The sequence below is a fragment of the Echeneis naucrates genome, chromosome 3 (genome assembly GCF_900963305.1).
Source record: "Echeneis naucrates chromosome 3, fEcheNa1.1, whole genome shotgun sequence".
NCBI classification, from domain to species: Eukaryota; Metazoa; Chordata; class Actinopteri; order Carangiformes; family Echeneidae; genus Echeneis; species Echeneis naucrates.
In genome coordinates this window covers 20,831,815-20,846,780 of record NC_042513.1, presented here as the reverse complement: position 1 = coordinate 20,846,780, position 14,966 = coordinate 20,831,815, and the positions used below count along the sequence as shown (strand labels likewise).

The 14,966-nt window shown below is 40.3% G+C and overlaps 2 protein-coding genes across 2 annotated transcripts; one reads left to right on the top strand and one right to left on the bottom strand.

The window, feature by feature from the left end:
• Positions 1-3,154: 3,154 nt before the first annotated feature.
• On the bottom strand, positions 3,155-10,452 carry ppm1g (protein phosphatase, Mg2+/Mn2+ dependent, 1G). Its single transcript, XM_029498420.1, has 14 exons — positions 10,320-10,452; positions 9,895-10,031; positions 9,063-9,132; positions 8,668-8,753; positions 8,390-8,519; positions 8,068-8,179; positions 7,475-7,677; positions 7,028-7,212; positions 6,793-6,924; positions 6,264-6,366; positions 5,624-5,755; positions 5,332-5,461; positions 5,003-5,102; positions 3,155-4,743 (listed from the first exon to the last, which is right to left on the bottom strand). The coding sequence occupies exons 2-14, from the start codon at positions 10,003-10,005 to the stop codon at positions 4,543-4,545; spliced, it is 1,695 nt and encodes a 564-aa protein (XP_029354280.1). The 5' UTR covers positions 10,006-10,031; positions 10,320-10,452; the 3' UTR covers positions 3,155-4,542.
• Positions 10,453-11,074: 622 nt separating this feature from the next.
• On the top strand, positions 11,075-14,272 carry mis12 (MIS12 kinetochore complex component). The gene is made up of 2 exons (XM_029498658.1): positions 11,075-11,494; positions 11,929-14,272. Exons 1-2 carry the CDS (start codon positions 11,075-11,077, stop codon positions 12,196-12,198), a joined length of 690 nt encoding a protein of 229 aa, XP_029354518.1. The 3' UTR covers positions 12,199-14,272.
• Positions 14,273-14,966: the final 694 nt, after the last annotated feature.

Genomic DNA, 14,966 nt, shown 5'->3' with positions numbered 1-14,966 from the left:
AGAAGAAAAAAATGGCAAGAGGGAAACAGGAAAGGTGAAAAGCAAGAAGGATGTCGGGAAATTCCCTGTTTCCCTTCAACGATCAGGTTATCCGACATGATTAGTTTGATGCTGATGAAGTACAGATAAAGAAAACACACACACACACACAGACTCGGTGGAAATATGAAGAAGTCACAGTGAGCTGCTCTGATGTTGTTTGGTTGCATCAGCATGTCGGCTCCAGAGAGATCCTCTGTGTGCGTTTGTGTTCACATGAGTTTCGTCTGCTCTTTCGTGTGTGAGTGATACAGTACAAGGTAATAAGCTCTTCAGATGTGTGTGTCTGTTTTAGTAAGGACCGGTTGTAGAAGTCACAGTGAGAGCAGGGACATTTTTAGATTTCACATTTGGAGGAAAAGCTAGCATCTATGGACACTGCAGAATTAATGTAATGTGTTTGGAGAAAGTAACTGGACAGCACTCATGAAGGCACACGAAGAACACGAAAACCGCCCCAAACATTAATATATGTGTGTTCAATGGATTAAAGAGCAATCTGTGTGCACGTATTCGTTTTCTAGGAGACTTGGAGTTCATGCCTTCAGGAGACAGGAGCTGTTTAAATTAGCAACAATGGCTGAGGCTCTTTTGTAGCAACAATCATCAGCACCTGCTCCCGGCAAGAAACCAAAGAGAAACCAAAGAGAAAACTCAATTATTGCATCTTTGGGGTTGTAAATGAAGACAATGGTTAGAACAAAACACTGCAGCATCACCAATATCACTGCGTCACCTTTCATCTTCGGCACAATCATCACTGTGTACGTGCTCTATAAATGCTTCAGGGATGTGTGTTATATATTTTTTTTTTCTTGACTTCTCGGTGTATATAGAGTTGATTTTTTCTTAGTGTCAAAGAGCATAAAGCTTTTAAATGTATACTAATGTACACAAAGAGGAGCGCAACCTTATTTTTCCTGCGTCACAACTACATGCAATTGTATATTGTGGCCACTTTGCTAAATGGAGTTATGAATAGGATATTAATAAATTTAAGGCAATTCCGCTGAGCCTCTTGTATCTATTATCATCCTTCATTGCAGCTAGTATTGCTGCTGTGGAAATGACAACAAAGACAGGAATGCAGATCGTGACTCTGAAAAAGACCTTGGAGTGAAATATTTTTGCTCTGAGTCCATATAAAAAAAAATCAACTGTGATCATTACAGTGTGTGTTTGTGGGGCCAATGCAGCTTTAGTGGCGATGGTAGGAGATTGAAAAAGACTGCAACTCTTGATGAATACTTACAGTGTCTAACTACAACCTGCTATTGTGGTCTAGCTTTCTATATAAGACCTGTTGGCCGCATGACACACACACACACACACACTCACGCTGCTCTATATGTACAAGTCTAGATGGACTCCTGTGGTTCTCTTTCACAACCATTCGTCAAGTTTATAAGTCTGGAGACAGAAGCAACTCCCCCCAACACAAACAGCTGGACAAGGCCACCATTGAGCTACATAGTAGTGGCCTTTTAAAGACATTTTTTTTTTACAGTTACGGGAGTGAAAATTCAGCAGGGAGCAGCTTCTTATAGTGGCCTAAAAGGATTATCACAACATGTCTTGCATTAAAAAACATTTAAAACGAAAATACCATTAGTAATGTGGTAAATATACATGCTTCTTATTTCTGGGATAAGAAGTGAACCAAAACTAGAGCAGAGTAGCCTTCATCGTGTTCGTTATAAATTTGAAGAGTAAAACAGTCACATTTGAGTTTCTTTTGGCCTGTTAACAGCCTTACAAACTTTGCTCATACTTGCTGTACAGACACACACACGAACTCCATCGATAATCTACACTAAGAGAACAAAAAACATCCTGTCTGTTAAAGACAGGCAGAAAGTGTGCGTACTCTCGTGTGTGACATTTTTAGATTCCAAGGACAGTGTGTGTTTCCTCTCTTGCTTTCTATTGTTCCTGCAGCAGCAATGATCCTCGGGGAGCAGAGCAACCACCAGGACTGTGGAGTGTGGGCCAATGGCAGGGCAGGACAGAGAGGCCCCCCGAGGCTGATGGGAACTAAAGTCTTCGTTGTTTCCATGGAGATTTAAAGTATAGCTAGCCCACGGCGTCTTCATGAGAGGGGCTGTGATCAGGAGGTGATTGTGCTGACTGGTGTGTCAGTTAGATCAGCAGCCAGACTCTCTTCAGACGTGCTGTGATGAAACCCTCCTGGCTTTTCCCCTTCGAGGCACATGACTTCATCTATCTTCCTATGAGCGCATAACAAACTTAATCAAAGACAGTTTTAATGCTCCAAATGCTTTTGCTGCCCTCTGTAGGAATGTTCGTATATATAACGTGTCTAAAGCCCCCCCATGACGTTCACACCTGAGGCTGTGAGTCAGCAAAATGACAAACACTGAACAGACGGTTCTTCACTTTGGGACAGAGATGAATTAATGACCTTCCAGAGTGAGATGTAATCACTTAGTGTGATTCTCTGACTTTATCCTATTTCTATCATTTAAAAGTGGTCTGTCTCTTCAAAGGTCTATTTACGGTTTTTAGTTTTCCTACTCATAGATATGTAATATTGGAACATTTTCCTCAATAAATTAATGTTTAATTACAATATTTGTGTCACATTTGGTCAATTTTGCTCTTACTCTACTTTAGGACTATGAATATAGAAATATTGATAGGTTGACAAACTTTCACAAATCTCCACAGTACATGTTATTAAGTCCACTGAGCTCTCATTGTTTCCCAGCATAGCTCCCAATGTCAACAAAGACAGGGCTGTTAGTGGCTGAGTAAATCTATTTACTTTAGATTACATTACTACTCCATCTGCTCTGATGTTCACGCTTGCTAAGATGAACAAAAACCCAGAAAACCTAAAGGCAGATTGCCAGATTCTGACTTCTTGTTAAAATTCATATGTAAAGAGTTTGAATTTCTGTATACAGTATGGGGCCTATGGGCCTATGCCGTCAAAGGTACATTTATCGTAAGTGGTATTTTGAGAGTTTTGTCTTGATTTAAGCCATCAATTTATGACTGAATGTGTCATCTAAATACATTTCTACAATAAAAGACCCCAAATTATGACTGCATACTGGATGGCTTTGGAGAAAAACACAGCAATACTATCATCTCATTATTTAAAAAAATGTATTGTATGTACTTACATACTGGTGTCAAAAGAGTATGCACCAAAATATCACATCGACTCACAATTACAAAGAAAAAGCATTTTTTTCCTCAATTACAAGTATTGAAAAAACTATGTACAGAAAAAAGGGCATGGTGACGAGATAGTATACTAGAAAACAAACTTATAGTCACACAACATGGTTTTAAATGAGACTTCTGCAATTAAAGATCTTCTAAACAGGTATAGTGTTGCTGCTCTGAACAAATTGTATTTCCACTCTCAAAAATAACTTTGTGCATCCTCTCCACAGTCCATTATCAGGGCGTTTACAGGGTGTGCTCACAAAAAGATTCTTTTTAAAAACTGCCAGAGGACTGATTCATCAAAAATGAAAAAAATATGACAATCTGAGTGGAAATACATTTTAAATAAAACATGTTTCTTGAGAAAATCTCAGGTAAGTTTAAAAAAGAGGTTATAATGGAAAGAAGGGGGACAGAGAGGGAAAGTAGATGGGTGGAGGAAGGTAGAGTCCTGTATGTGCCCAGGGCTTCAGACACCAACACTCTCTGATTGGACACACTTAAGGCCTGTTTCCCTGCTTTCATACCTCACAGATGAAACGTACACTCAGTCCCAAACCGTGGAAATTTACAAATTTGGATCAAGACAAGACAGAAAGCAGGAATCAAAAGAAAGGCAGGATAATGGCAATGCATGGTGTGTTGTGTGACCAACAAAACTAAAAAGAAAATCCTCACATTTCATTTTGCTAATGAGAAAAAAAAAAAAAAAAAAAAGAAAAAGAAAAAAGAAATGGCAAAGCAGAGCAATTGGACAAGTGCCCTTACATTTTTCAGTTCCTTTCTCAATATGTGACTCAAACAATAGGGTGAGATTTCACCATCAGAGAGGAACCCAAAACGGGGCATCAACACATTCAGTGCAACACTTGACTAGCATCCGCAGTCTCACGGCATCATAAAACTTCGATCTGGACAAGGAACAGTAATATCCTGTCATTTGAACCGTTTCCGATAATGTTGTTTACACGATGCCAAGTTTGAAATTACAAACATATGGAACATGCCAGTGAGTGTTGAGTCGGTCTCCTCTGTATTTAATAAGTTGAAGTGTGACCAGCTCCTTTCCAAAAGACCAAACAAAAGAAACACCTGCAGGGGGAAGTAAGAATCCGCCTAAAACAGAGGACAAAAAACTATGCTGATGACCTTATTTCAGCTGATCTTTGAGCAAACATATAGCATTTACAATTTCTTTCTTAGGGTGAATTGGTGTTTGTGAGGTAAGGATTTAATTTTGAACAGAATGTGTCTCCGGGGTAAACTGGGACCAGCTGCTCCTCCCCCAAGGACAGTTTGTTTCTTTTAGTCACTTTTGGCCTTTTTGCTGTCATTTCCATTTTCCTCCAGCTCGGCACCTTCTGCCTCCTGCTGGTGCCTCCTCTTCTTTGTGTCGTCTGATTGAGACGTGGACGGATGTGGTCGGAAGGTGATGATGATGCAGGTCATGTTGTCACATCCTGTCCCATCTCCAGATGTGTCAGGGGCCAAGCAGTGGTCCACCAGCTGTCAGGAGGACAGGATTCAAAATTTAAGATTCAAACTAATATTTGTCCATAACAGTAAAAAGGGAATAAACAAGTTTGATATATGTTTTTCTACATGAAAGAAAACAAAATAAACTAAAATGTATTGGTTTTTGTGTCCATGACTGATTTCAGGGTTCTGCACCTTGTTGCGGGAACTCTAATTTATTAAATTTATGTAGGAGTGACCATTATGACCAAGTCTTGAGTATAAATCATAATGCTCAAGTGTCTCTCACCTCTTCCACTATTGATGAGAGTGATCTGGCTGAGCCAGTCTGGTCTGGTTTGATCCTCTCGCTGATGAAGTCCACCACCTCCTGACTGCTTAACACATTCCTACACATTGACACAGAGCCTATCAACATTGACAAGCCTAAAGGAAAAATGTTCACTTATAAATTGTCAAATGGGAGTGACCAAACAGCTCAGCTGTAGTCAATGATTTCCTAAAATCAAGATATGAGATTAGATTAAGATCCGAGGGCAAGGCTTGCACAGCAGTTGTTGAAATTATATTTCACAGTGAATAAGTACTGGGACACAATGACCACTATCAATGACCCACCAGATGCCATCACAGGCAATGACCATGAAATCGTGGTCTTCGTTTAGGGTCAGAACTTTGACGTCTGGCATCGCAGAAATCATTTGCTCCTCCGGGGGCAGAGCCTTGTTCCTTTTATAGAAGTGGTCACCTGAGAAGCAGAGTGGAGATTAAGAAATGTTAATGCGAGCAGAAGCAGATGTGATTTAAACCCAAAATGGACAATATCTGCATTGACTAAGTTTCATTCTGACCCAGGATCACAGGATGAGTCTAAAAGTCAGGTACACAAACGAGCATAGCCACATCATACCGATAGCTCTGGAGAGGTTCAGTCCACCGTTAACCCGTCCATCCATGGTCACTTTCCCTCCAGCATTTTTGATGCGAGCTAGTTCCACTTCGTCTTCTGGCTTGTGGTCGTATGACATGTCAACAGCTTTGCCTTCAGCAATGCAGGAAGGAAGTGCTTAGATTTCATACAAAAGAACTGCAAAGCCTTTAATTAAAAGATCTCCCACAAAATTTCAATTATTCAAGTCTTCAAAGGCCAAACACTATGATTGGCTGTGACCCATGTGACAGCAAACAGCAACTTTGGTTCCCATTTAGAATACATCTGCATTTGTCTCATTCTTGGAAACCTTCCAATCATGAGGTGGTTAACATGTTTTGCCTTTTTTTTGGGGGGCGGGGGTGGTTATCTGTCCATGTTTAAAGTATTCTCCAGAAAACTAAAAAAAAATATAAAAAAATAAAGCATGTCTTGTTACATGTGCTTTATTTGTTTCCTTTTCTGCTGATCCAAAAGATGTTCTGAACCATGCCTCCAAAACCTTGATGTGAATTGTGAGTTTTGTGGTCTGTTGCACCCCTTCATTTGGCTAAAGACTCTTGCCACCCTTGACAATTTTAGCTGAACCAAAAAGATGAACTGACACCAAATGACTTACCACGTTCAGACACCACACAGCGAGAGTCTCCAGCATTGGCCACGATAAGCTGCTTCCCTCGAATCAGAGCCACAACAGCTGTGGTACCACTGTCTGAGCCAGGCTGTGAATACGTGACAGTGTTTAAATTTTGTGATGGCTTTCATTGAAGTAAAATAAATTCATTCTTGCAGACTACAAAAAAAAATGTAATAAGTCAGCCATTAAAACCTCTTCCATTTCAACAAAGCCATCACAAATCATTACATTTGGCTTCTACAGCTGTGTGGCTGTCCAACTTATTGCAGACTGCTCCTCAGATGCATAGTTACAATTACATCTGTTCAGTTGGCCATTTTTTTCAAAAGTAAAAAGTGCTAATGGTATGACTAATGAGCATTAGTTTACATCACTTGTTAAAGCTTGTTAACAACTATAATAATTAAATATTAATCTCTATTGTTAAGACTACAATTCTGTAACGCTTGTTGGCAGTTGGCAGCACAGTTGAACAGTTGTTTTGCCAAATTCAATGTCCCTGTGTACACACCTCCTCCTTGCCATCCATTCCAGGCAGACACATTTCCTCCTCATCTTCATCTTCGGAGTCTTCTTCTCCTTCTTCTGTATCTTCCTCCTCTTCCATCTCACTGCTATCCCCTTCTTCCTCTTCACTACCATCCTTATTTAAAAACAATGTTAAAAAAATAATCATCACAATGCTTTTCAAAGAGACTGAACCTTCATAGCCAAGAAGAAATCTATTTCTGATCTCTGGCTCTCACCTCTTCGTCACTGACCTCCTCCTCTTCTCCCTCCTCAGACTCCTCACTGTCATCAAAGAATCTGGACTTTGAATCTCCAGCTGCCTTGGAGGACAAAGAGGAGCAAGATGGACCTGCATCTCCTTCAGCTTTACCGGCCTTTTCTTCTCCATTGGAGCTTCCTGACTCTCCACATTCAGCCACCGCTGAGGACAAATGAGGGCAACATAAGTTGTTAAACAAGGTAAACTGGGAAAGGAAATATGCGGAGAACATAGAAGGTTTAGCTTCCAATATAAGATTATTTTGTTTAATGCTAGATGGTGAGCAGGACATTTTCTTATTTATATAAGTTTCAATATTGTAGACATTGTCATTGACGATATGAATGACAGCTTTTTTTTAATAATCTTTCCATATTTTAGAAGAAAAATGCTGTCAATGGAGACTCCTCAATCTGAGCTGTACCTGAACCACTGCCCTCACATCCTCCTGTTCGTCGACAAGCTCGCAGCTTGGACCCACACGCGGCTCCTACACCATCCTTCATCTTCCCATTGCTCTCCTCTTCCACCTCTCCATTCAGCCCCTCTTTCTTCTGTTCTTCAACACTTTCCCCCTTTTCTCCTGATGTCTCTGCATTAGGGCAGGCGGCCTTCTTAGCAGCTACACTAAAAACAACAACGCAAACAAAAAGATTAACCACATTTAACTGTACCTGTCAAGAAAACTTGGATTTAAAGATGAGAATACATGTCTTTAGCTATAGTAGACTACTACTGTAAAAACTTAAAATATGAATACATAATATAAAAATATACAATCTGTACAATAATATAATAAAACAAAGGAGTATCTGATGCAATTAATATGGATACATTTCACTAAATTCAAACATACACATCACATATGAGCAACCACTGTAACATGCTCCAAATATCAAAATTAAAAAACTATTTCTAAATAAGGCTTTATAAGATTGTGGTGATACAACTCCTGTTGCTGGAAGCAGCAAAGTGTTAGACCCTGTATGAAAATATCAGAAAGGACAGCCACACTACCTGATGGCAGAAGCATGTTTGAGAGCGTTACGGTTCTGGCCGTACCGTACCAGCAGCTCCTCTATGGTCATTCTGGCCTCCTCATGGAGCAAAGCTGCCTCTTCTGTGTCCACTGAAGAGAGAAAAGAAACTTTGACTGACTCACCAGTTTTAAACCATCTTGATTTGACAGTACAATTCTTAATCCGTATCATGACATTGTTTTATTTCACAAGTTTGTTTGTTTGTTTTTTTTTGTTTACATTTTCAAAGATTTTTTTTTTTAAACCTCTGACATCCACCCTGAATAATATTGCCCAAATGTTATTTAGGATGCACTCACAATCATCCTCCTCTGCCACCTTTTCGGTGGGTGGTTCCTCAGTAGGCCGTCCAGCGATCTGGATCAGCTCCTTGATGACTTCCTCTGAGGTCATTCTGCTGTCTATAGCCAAGAAGGCATCTTCCAGTGCCTGGAACAACAAGCAAAAGTGTTCTCAGTAATTCCTCTGCTTCTAATCCTGTCTGAAGGTCAAATGTGTAAAGTATCATGCAGAACTCTCATTTATTAAAACTTATTTAAGATTAGTAGGCCAGGTTTAGGCTTCTACAGTGTATCACCTTTTGCAGTTTGCCATCTTTGTAGGTCTTCTGCTCCTTGATGATATCAGGGAGGTACTTTGAACAGTACAGAGCTACCTCTTCACCTAAATAGCAAGAGAAAGTAATAAATTCTCAGGATAGGTGTGTAGTAAAAGAAATACTAAAGGGGAATAATTCAAACTGAGTATGATTTGCTTTAGATATCCAAAGGCATAAACATTTGTGTCTCTGGGCAGTGTCTGCCATTGTATTCAACAAATGCTATATACGGTACATGTAGGTATGCATACGAATCTTGTGATTTCTTTATTTACTGTAGCTGTATCCATTGACCTGTCTTCTTTTAACAGCATATGTAGTATGTGTGCCCAAAAAGAATCTGTTTCAGCACAATAAAGTCAATTTTATCTTACCTCCATGTCCGTCATACACAGCGAACATGGCCGTCTCGTCGTCAAACTCCAGGATACAATTGTGTGCATCCTGTGGCGTGACAAATAAGAATTAAAAAAGCTGCAAGTCGTACATTGATAAAACATAAGTGAAAGGAGATCATTTGACAAGTAAAATAAAAAAAAAAAACATTTTAAGCCAATCTTCAATTTCATGAAATATAAATACAGAAAGTGGGCAAATGACAAATGACTCAAGCAGCACAGTCCTGACCACTGAGGGCCTCTTGTGTTGTTATTCCTGGCCATGTCGATTCATGTCACTGGACTCACTCCCATGAATGCACCAACCACCAAGCAGCTAATTTTACAGATTTGTTAGTCTGCTAATGCATCATTCAGTTGGCTCATACGTGTTAGACAATACATCTGATTTTCTCAACAAGAACAACTTGACAAAATCAGACAAAGATAACTAATATTGAAATGCTAGTGCTGTGAAGTACTTTCTTCACAAGGAAGGAAAGGAGAGTCACACAGCAGACATTGACTGCATTCTCTCCAATGCTGTAAGAGATTACAATGAAACTCAACATCCAGAAAACACACTGTCGGCAAATTATGGATTTCACAACGTTACTGCAGCTGATGTTGAGGGGGTGACTGGTGGGGGACTCTCAGTTTAGAGAGACACCAATCAGGTTCATTTAAACAAACCCATACCCCCCCCCCCCCCCCCCCCCCAACCACCACCATCTTGGCCTTTTATAGCTCAAGAAACATTTTCTGCCGGACAGTTCAGGACATGCAAACACTGCTGTCTCTGATTCCGGTCCCTCGTTTTCCGTCTCACCTCCATGGACACACGCCAGCCCTGCATGGCAGAGAAGCCGTAGCTCATGTTGCTGTTGCCGCCATCCTGAGAAGTCTTGGTCGTGTTAGGCTGCGACAGATAAGCCCCCATGGTTATCGGTTTCTATGGCTTTACACCTGGAGAGAGGACGGAAAAGTGCAAACATCACATTTCTGCTTCCCACGTATGCCCCGTCGGGTTGGTCGCACTTCGGCTGCGCTGGCCAGCTTGGCTAGTTACGGTTGCTAGCTAGCTAACGTTAGCGACACCACAACAAAAAAAAGTAGACGTAACATCACCTAGCTAACATCCTCGAGCTAACAGCGGCAAACCCGGCTAAACTTCCAGCCGTAACCTCTGCCCCCGCCGTGCAAGCGGCTACACAGCTGTACTAACACCAAACACACCGCCTCCGGTGAATTTACCTATTGTGATGGAGCAGAATGGAGTTGTAAACAAGTCCCGAAGAGAGATATTCACATAGGAATGACCACACGTGTGGAAGAAGGAGCCGCTATCAACACAGACCAGCCGAGGAGAGAGGCAGCGGCAGAGGAGGAAGTGAGCGCGCCCGCGCATGTCTCTTTCGTCCCAGCGAGGAGGCGTGTCCGACGCGTGCGTGTTACGTCACAACGTCAGCGTTTTTTAAACGAGCGAGGGAAAGTTTTAAAATCGGCATAAGAGCTGAAAGTGCGAGTTTAAAAGTACAACTTAATGTACAATCACCGACTTTTATATAAATGTACAAGGGCGACAGAGCTCATTATAAAGCCAGCAATCATAACTGATGACGTATTTTACCACAGCACCATTAATGTGTTTTACTGTATTTTATATTCTAGTATAGATATCTTATGTTTATATCGTGCTATATATTTATATTTTAGTCTTTACTTATTGTCCTCTACAACTAGTGACGACTCCTGCAAGTGTTGCCATGTAAAATATCTTAATTCAAAAGATGTCTTAGTATAACTGGCGGAATGTGATAGAACTCTTTTCATTTCATTTTGTTATTCATTTGATCGTTTGATTGTTCATGCATTGGTATTTGGTTTTTATTCTTAAACCGGACTCCGCGTCGTTTGGGGACGGTTTTGAACCAGCCATCGCGTGACCAAATGTCCCGCAAACATCGCGAGAAGAAGGCGGGAGGAGGCACGAACGTCACAGATTCAACATGGCGCGGGAAACCCGGGAAGAAGCTGAGATGGAAGTTGACAGAAAACTCGACGCAGAGATGGAAGCTCTTTCTCCGACGACTCTAAAACTGTACGAGACACAGTTTTTCGGCTTTACCCCAAAGACGTGCATGTTGCGGGTCTTCGGTGCCTTCCAGGACTGCCTGTATGACATTTTACCCGTGGTGGAGAAGGTCTGTGTGAGGCAGCTGGGAAGAGGCGAGCCGGACGGAGCCGACGAGCCGCTGCGGGCCCGGGCTCGGGAGTGCAGCCGGAAGCTGCAGCAGTTCCTGGATGAGCGGTTCAAGCAGCTGGCGGAGCGGATGGAGGCTCTGCTGGTCGACCGCTGCTTCACTGTGCCTCCAAACGTCCTTCTGCCCGAAGACCAGTCTCACAAAAGCTACCCCCAACCCTTACAGGTAGGACGGTACTTTATGATATCCAAAAAATGTCTACCTGACTCATGACTCACGTTTTAAAGTATTTTTCTCCCTCCCTGTTGAGATGTAAGGTCATAACAATGTGTTGCCTTCACCACACACTAAATTACTGTATGTGTACTTTCTAATGGATGTTGACTGATGCATACTTTATGCATTTTCTCTTGTACGCTTTGAATTTCATCGTAAAATTATTGTCACTTTTAAAATTACCAAATCATTCATGCTCTATTGATGAGACGAAACAATCATTAATGTACTTTGATTTAATATACTTTTCATTTTAATTGCACAGTGCAGAGATAATCAAGCGATACTTATCTACTGTTGCCTCCTAACATCTGCCCGTGTTGTACAGAAGACCATATAAACCTAATATATCTGTGGCTTGATCATGTTCCTTCTCCACATAGGAGGTCCTCAGGTTAGAGTCATCCCTTGCAGACCTGCAGAGAGCCTATGAAGCAGAGGTTTGTGCCAGACAAGCCTTGCTAGCTGAGCTGGAGGAGCAGAAGGAGGTGCAGAAGCAGATGGATGGGATCCTGGCGTGGATCAGAGAGCTCCAGGCTGCCTGGGTGAAAGAAGGTAACGGCAACTTCCATGAAAGTTTCAGACTGGCGATGGAGTCAGTAAAGAAACTGCAGGAGGCCGTTGGCGAGGTCTACAATAAAGTGCCTCGCTGAACTGATGTTGAGGGAATTCTGCAATGAAGGGACTTTGCGAAGAGTTAGTGTCTCCAAGAGTGAGTATTTAGTACAATGTCTTACATGTGCATATGGGACTATCTGCACACCAGCTATGCATACTTGTGTTCTGAACAAACAAAAAGACGCTTTGACAGTAAAGCAAACACATTTATAGTTCTGTGTCCAGTCTTGTCCAACACTGAAGCAATTTTTGGCAGAGAAGCAAACTGACAAATTTTCACTAATCTTCCCCTAATGCAAGGTAAAAAATTAAATCATATAGTGTAACACAAAAGGAATATGGAGTATGAAGCTTCCATTCCAATTTATTGAAATTTTGACCGTGGTACAGGATTTAGTGGTAGATGGCAACAATCTGAATGACTGCTCCTCCCTTTTTAAGCATGCAGGAGAACCTGCTGTTGCCATATAAGGTTACTGTAACTGTACTGGACTGTGTGCTCTGTGAAACAGAACTTGCTCCCTGTGTCCATACGAAATTATACACAATTTTAACGTAATGTCTTATAATAGATTCACAAAATCTAAAACACTGGTCCTTTTAAAAAAACATAAGAGGCTCCCCCAGAATCTCATTATGTTTAATCAGTTTTCAGCAATCAGGTTACCAGGAAAAAGAAAACTAGAATGTGCTTTTATGGCTCTGTGAATATATGTCAGAACACCAACATCAGTTAATATTACTTAGGTTCAACTGATCCGCTGTCATGTAATGTGCCAGTTCTACATTTTAGCAAATAGCAATTTAGTTCCAAGTGTCACAACATAAACTCTGCTTCATTTTCTTAATGCCTTATTTTCTTTCAAATATATTTGTGGCTTAAAGTGACAGTATTTGTTTAATTGTGATTTTACTGAAGTGCATTAGGTTTTAGTAGTGTTAATGTTACTGTGTCCAAACAGTTTGAAACAAATGAACAAATGATTTCTACACAGCAGAGGGCGCTATGTGTTTGTTAAAACGGCTCACCCAGTCTCATTCATTCATCCATCCATGGGGTGCCACCTTTGATTTGATTTTAATATTAAAATGATACACTTCATGTTCAATATTTGAATAAACTGAACACAAGTAACATATTATTTATACAAAGTAAAATTCAGGGGAAAAAATGCTCATAGGATCCCAGTATTTTTTGTAATAACGTTTTAAATCTTTAGTAACAGTTAAGCATTAAGTTACACTCTGCCCAGGCTCACTGTGGGGCTTTAGGTAAAATTAGGAATAACACTATAGCATCACTATAATTAGCCATTGAAAATGCTAACCAACAAAAATATCATTCAGTTTAGAAATAAAGTACAGCATGTGGTAGTTAACCAAAATATCTGTGAGCTTTGCACTGTTGCCTGAATGAAGCATCATCTTTGAAGATGTCACATTTGGTTGGGCTGGGAGATGATTACTGACATTCTTAAATTAAATAAATTAATTAAATGAATCAACAATAGAAAAACTCATTAGTTGAACTAATGCTGGACAGCCTTGGTACATAGTATTGGTATTATTACTTTCGGTTCATCCTACACGAAATGGACCAACCTGAAGTGACCAATAGGAGGCACCAGCTACATATCATACTCAACAGCTGTTTGTATTTGTCTTCAGTTACACTGTTAAATCTCTGTCATCTGGTAAAATGTTTTTTCCCCACAACTAATCAGAATGATGCATCTCGTCTTTTGGATTTTCACAGCTGGGTCATGACTGTCTTATAATGTTAAATAAATCTTTTTGAAAATAATTCATCCGTCCTGCAATATTATGAGTTACACAAATTCATCCCAACATTAATATGAGTACTACAGGGCAACTGCAGCAGAATTACAGGGTGGAGTAATAATTGTGGGGCAATGTCTCCAGACTTAATAATTTAGTTAGAGACAATTATTTGTGGCTAAGGCTTTCTGACTGGTAAGCATTTTTTGTGCTCATGACACTCAAATCGAGGGTCAGGCTGGTCAAAGTCATTTAAAGGAGGGAAATTCATTTTAATGGGGAAAAGTTGAAGGACGGTGCTTTAACTGCCTTTGAACTCTATGAAAAGTGAGCTGCAGTCATTATAACATATAATCAAAGGTAGAATACTGCAAACATTATGGTCTGTGGTCATGGAATAATCATATAAGTAAAAATAAACCATAATGTGAAGTGTAATTTCTAGTGTTTTTCTTCTGCAGCTGTAGCCAGAAGCTGTGATTGGTGCTAGTGATGTCAGATTTACAGCCACAACACCAACAACACTTGGAAGTGAGAGAAAGTACATAAACAATAACAACAGGTCCAGTGTAAACAATCAGCATGTGTTTTAGCATTCCTGACACTTGTGTGTGTTCAACTTGCCTGTCTTTGTAGACTTGAGGAATGGTCAATTCAGATGGAGAGGTATGAGAACATTTTCTGTTTCTCTTTAGCCTTTGAGCTGGCGAAGAAGAATTATCTTTCAGGTTATTACTCCATTTTAATTGGAACATTTTCTTTGTAATGAAAATAAAAAAAACATGCCCCACCAATATCCAGTTCAGTGTCAAAGTTTGGTTAATTTTTTTTTTTTTTTTTTTTTTGTGCCAACTGTGTTGACAAAGTATATTGTTGGTTTGACCAAAGTGAAACATCTAGTTGCCTGTGTTTTAAATTGATGTGATTATGACTAGAAGCACCGCAGAGTAGCATGAGTTTTTCAGGTCCAGTGTTTCAATTACAGGCTCAGAGTCCAGGTTCAGGAGTCAAAATTGGATCATGG

Excerpts from the sequence above, each read along its gene's own strand:
- ppm1g (XM_029498420.1), bottom strand. The coding sequence starts at position 10,005 with ATGGGGGCTTATCTGTCGCAGCCTAACACGACCAAGACTTCTCAGGAT. Across the intron at positions 6,367-6,792 it reads GAATGGATGGCAAGGAGGAG|CCTGGCTCAGACAGTGGTAC; the intron begins GTGTGTACACAG and ends ACGTATTCACAG. Across the intron at positions 5,103-5,331 it reads ATTGCCTGTGATGGCATCTG|GAATGTGTTAAGCAGTCAGG; the intron begins GTGGGTCATTGA and ends GTCAATGTGTAG.
- mis12 (XM_029498658.1), top strand. The coding sequence starts at position 11,075 with ATGGCGCGGGAAACCCGGGAAGAAGCTGAGATGGAAGTTGACAGAAAA. Across the intron at positions 11,495-11,928 it reads GCTACCCCCAACCCTTACAG|GAGGTCCTCAGGTTAGAGTC; the intron begins GTAGGACGGTAC and ends TTCTCCACATAG.